Source organism: Akebia trifoliata, chromosome 3 (genome assembly GCF_017979445.1).
Source record: "Akebia trifoliata isolate Shusen 1 chromosome 3, ASM1797944v1, whole genome shotgun sequence".
NCBI classification, from domain to species: Eukaryota; Viridiplantae; Streptophyta; class Magnoliopsida; order Ranunculales; family Lardizabalaceae; genus Akebia; species Akebia trifoliata.
This window is the reverse complement of record NC_141377.1, coordinates 49,134,055-49,138,174: the sequence shown is the minus strand read 5'-3', so window position 1 is coordinate 49,138,174 and position 4,120 is coordinate 49,134,055. Positions and strand designations below refer to the sequence as shown.

The 4,120-nt window shown below is 37.8% G+C and overlaps 1 protein-coding gene across 1 annotated transcript; it reads left to right on the top strand.

Moving 5' to 3' along the window:
- Positions 1–1,137: 1,137 nt before the first annotated feature.
- Positions 1,138–3,223, top strand: LOC147407614 (Pseudouridine synthase family protein). The gene is made up of 2 exons (XM_086436257.1): positions 1,138–2,479; positions 2,561–3,223. The coding sequence occupies exons 1-2, from the start codon at positions 1,308–1,310 to the stop codon at positions 2,871–2,873; spliced, it is 1,485 nt and encodes a 494-aa protein (XP_086292383.1). The 5' UTR covers positions 1,138–1,307; the 3' UTR covers positions 2,874–3,223.
- Positions 3,224–4,120: the final 897 nt, after the last annotated feature.

Here is a 4,120-nt window from a genome sequence, read left to right as displayed (position 1 = left end):
TTAATGTTTATATCTCCCGCCATCAAACTCCTTAGGATAGGATAGATTTTGGAAAGAAAAAAATGAGGGTTTTTTTTACAAGAGATTGAAGATAATGGGTAAAAGACAAACTTGAAGTACAATAGGTTAAAAAAAATATCTTAGAGGTCGTAGATAATGCATTTCCAGAAAGAATGGGGAAAAAAAATTAACAATGTTTATCATAAGTCATTTTTTTAAGGTATTTTTAGTGCACCACTAAGGTTATGCCATTAATTGGGATACATAACTATAACTTTTACCAAAAGTTGGAGGGGTGATTCAAAATTATTAGTTCAAGTGTCGATGGTCTTGTAATAGCATGGCTTTCAATCTTGAATTTTTGTTTCATCTGTTCATGAGTGATACTAAAATGATTCACAAAGATGCCTCGATTTTCTTAAATGATATAAAATGTCTTCTTGAATTTTTGGACTATAATTTAGAAGAACATTAATGAGAGCAAGAAAATGGGGGGAGCAAAACCTCTATAGCCCATTTTCTCTCTAACTCTAGTTCTACAGTCCATATCCAATTTAACTAAAACAACAACATATTAATCTTCTACTCGTCGTTTAGATTAGATTTGAAAAAACAAAAAACTTTAATCAAGTGTTTGAAAATGGACGATGAACAAAATTCTAAATTTAAACGATAAGATGTAACTGTCTTGATGATGTGACTCACCTATCAATCGTTTAAAATAACAACAATGATGAGAGAACTATAGAGAAAATGCACTATAGAGGATCTACTCCCAAGAAGTAGTTCCATGGCATATTGTCAAACAATATTGAAAGTAGGTGTTTTTTTTTTCTTTTTAATCTTGATAATATGACTTGTCGGGTGGCATACTCAATTGACTCCTTGACATAGACAAGTTCCAAAATCATAGATATGAACGCCTTAAGATACATAGTTCTCTCATGATACACTTTTTTTTTTTTATAGGGAAGTGCAATCATGTATTCTGAAATGTACAGATCTATAATTCTCGAACTTGTCACGTCAGGGAGTTTATTGTGTATGCCTCCTCGTGAGTCATATTATTACAACTCATTTTTTTTCTCTAATTTTTGTTTTTTTGTTTTCGAAGAGGTCGGAGGTTTTTAGTGAATATATTGGAGTGGTAATACGAGAAGAATAACTTCATCGTGGATGGCTATATCCCTCAATAGTCAATAGTCCAAAAACAAGTAAAGTTGGTCCAAGTTCTATGACCATTTAGGGTTTTTGGGTCTCTGTGTTGGTAGTCTCTAATGGAGAACTCAAGCAAGAGCAACTGAACCATGGACTCCACTTCTCCTCCTCCAGTAGAACCCGAACCCAAGAAGCTCAAAATGTCTACCACCACCACATCCGACGACGAGGCTACCACCATCCCATCCTCCACCGAACCCATCTCCACCCAAAACCCTAGATACAAACGGCGCAAAATCGCAATATTCTTTGCTTACTGCGGCGTAGGTTATCAAGGCATGCAAAAGAACCCTGGAGCTAAAACCATCGAAGGTGACCTCGAAGAAGCCCTTTATCTTTCTGGCGCTGTACCTGAAACTGACCGCGGCAAACCCAAGCGGTTCGACTTTGCTCGTTCGGCTCGTACCGATAAGGGAGTCAGCGCTGTGGGACAGGTGGTCTCTGGCCGGTTCTACATCGACCCACCCGGTCTGATCGACCGGCTCAATTCCAATCTTCCTCATCAAATTCGAATCTTTGGGTTCAAACGTGCTACTGCTTCGTTTAATGCGAAGAAATTTTGCGATCGAAGGAGATACGTTTATTTGATTCCAGTATTCGCTCTTGATCCCAATTCTCATCCTGATAGGGAGAGTGTGTTGGCTAGTTTGGGTTCAGAGAATCAGCTTGTTAAGTGTTTGGAGTGTTCAGAGAGAGGTCGTAAGGTTTTTGGTGTAATGGGTCGGCGAAACAGCGAATCGAATATTGTAGAAAATGGAGTGAACATTGTTTCTCAAATTGAAGGCGAAACTGAATCTGGGTTTTCTTCAGAGGACAATGTTGTTGCTGTTTCAAATTCGGAAGCCATATTGGACTCCACGGTTTCGCAATCAGAAATAGTGGTTGAACCTAGGGTTTCTTTGGAGGAGGAAAAATTTGATGAGAATTTAGTACAATGTAATAATGGAGAGGGGAAGGGGAGTGGGTTTTGTTATGGAGAGAAGGAGAAGGAGAGATTTAATAGAATTTTGAATCATTATGTTGGAACCCATAATTTCCACAATTTCACGACGAGGACGAAAGCTGAAGACCCATCTGCAAAGCGCTACATTCTATCGTTCGAGGCTAATGTAATTGTTACAGTTGAAGGGATGGATTTTGTTAAGTGTGAAGTCATGGGGCAAAGCTTTATGCTTCATCAGATTCGAAAGTTGATTGGGCTTGCGGTTTCTGTCATGAGGAATTGCACACCTGAATCGTTGATCGACACAGCTTTGCAGCAGTAAGTATTTTCAGTCCTAATACCTTAATTCTTATTGTATTGATCGTTATTTTACTAATTCTTGCAAAAAATAATACTTAGGGATGTAAATATTAATGTGCCGACTGCTCCTGAAGTTGGGCTCTACTTGGATGAGTGTTTCTTCACTTCGTATAATCAAAAGTGGAAAGACACACACGAAGAAATATCAATGAAAGATTATGCAGAAGAAGCGGAGGACTTTAAAATGAAGCAAATATATTCTCATATTGCATCCACAGAACATAAGGAAGGGGCTGTGGCCCTCTGGCTTCACTCCTTGAACCACCGTAATTATCCTGATTTGCGCGTTGTGGAGGCCAACAAAGTCCATTCCAATGAAGAAAATGCTCAATTTGACACTGTGGCCGAGTGAATTCCTGGTATATGAGAGTGGTGCTTGGACTTGGTTATAGCATCTGTAGGCAAATTCTAACAGTTTTAGAGGGAATTGCAGACAGAAACAGAAACTGCACACTATGCAAACAATGATCGGTATTGATTTTTTTTATGCGAATTCTTCTCAAATAGAAACGCATTTGGATTTGATTTTGTAGGATAAGCTATAGTTTCCTGTATTGGATGTTATTGTACTTGAGTCTCTTTAACTTTATACTCTTAAATTTTAATCAAACCCGAAATTGTCACAATTTACTTGCATTGCGATTATAGTTAATGGTGCTCTTCTTTAAAAATTATGCTTATGGAAATCATTAGTTCTGTGCTTATTGGTCTCATAAATATTCGGTTGATGTGTAGCATTTATTTGATCTACGATGACTCTATTGTGTTCGTTGAAACATAATGATTTTTTAGTTTGAGCATGATTTTCTTGCTCCATTTTATGTGTAATTTGGCTAAAACAGAGATCTATTTATTGGGTTTTGTATCTTCTAAAAGGTTACCCTTCTATGCCTGTAGACACTCGAAAAGCTGAAACTAAGATTTTAAATAACCTCAGAATTAACCTTTTACCCTATATTTTCACACCCTTTTAGCACAAAGCATTTAGTATACCTCCCTCTGTGAGAGGTTTTCGGGGCCAGATCTCCATCTCCATTAGTGTGGTTGGCTAACCAAAATTTTATCTCTCACTGATCTTTTAAGTGATCGAAAAATACTGATCCCTGCATTGCGGAGGGCTTAGAAACAAGTGTCTTGTACATGGTTTAGATGTGGGACCATGTACCAGTTTATCAATTTAAACTAGTCAAACACAAATGCTTTATATGTGATTTTGCAAGATTTACAATTGGGACACGCACATATAGGACTAGTACCTTCAGATACGCCCAGCCGCCATGAACTGCCATATCAGGTAGAATCCCAGGGGCATACAATTGGGATATGATGTACAACTTGTTTTGGATCAATGATTTGTGAAGTTAGTTATTCTCAAAGGTTACCGGAGACAAGTTATATAACTAATTCCTGAGATGGACACACGGAAAAACTAGGACCAATAGAAATAGAAATAGAAATGACCGTCGCATCTGGGGAGATGTAAAGTAGCCTTAATAGGTGAGGATCTAAGGGAAAATCGATTGAGATGGTTTGGTTGTGTGCAACAAAAGTTGGTTACAGTCTCCATTAGAGGGAATTTGCTAGTTGAAGGTTCTAACC

Coding starts and splice junctions, on each gene's coding strand:
- LOC147407614 (XM_086436257.1), top strand. CDS start 1,308: ATGGACTCCACTTCTCCTCCTCCAGTAGAACCCGAACCCAAGAAGCTC. Junction 2,480..2,560: donor ATCGACACAGCTTTGCAGCA/GTAAGTATTTTC, acceptor AATAATACTTAG/GGATGTAAATATTAATGTGC.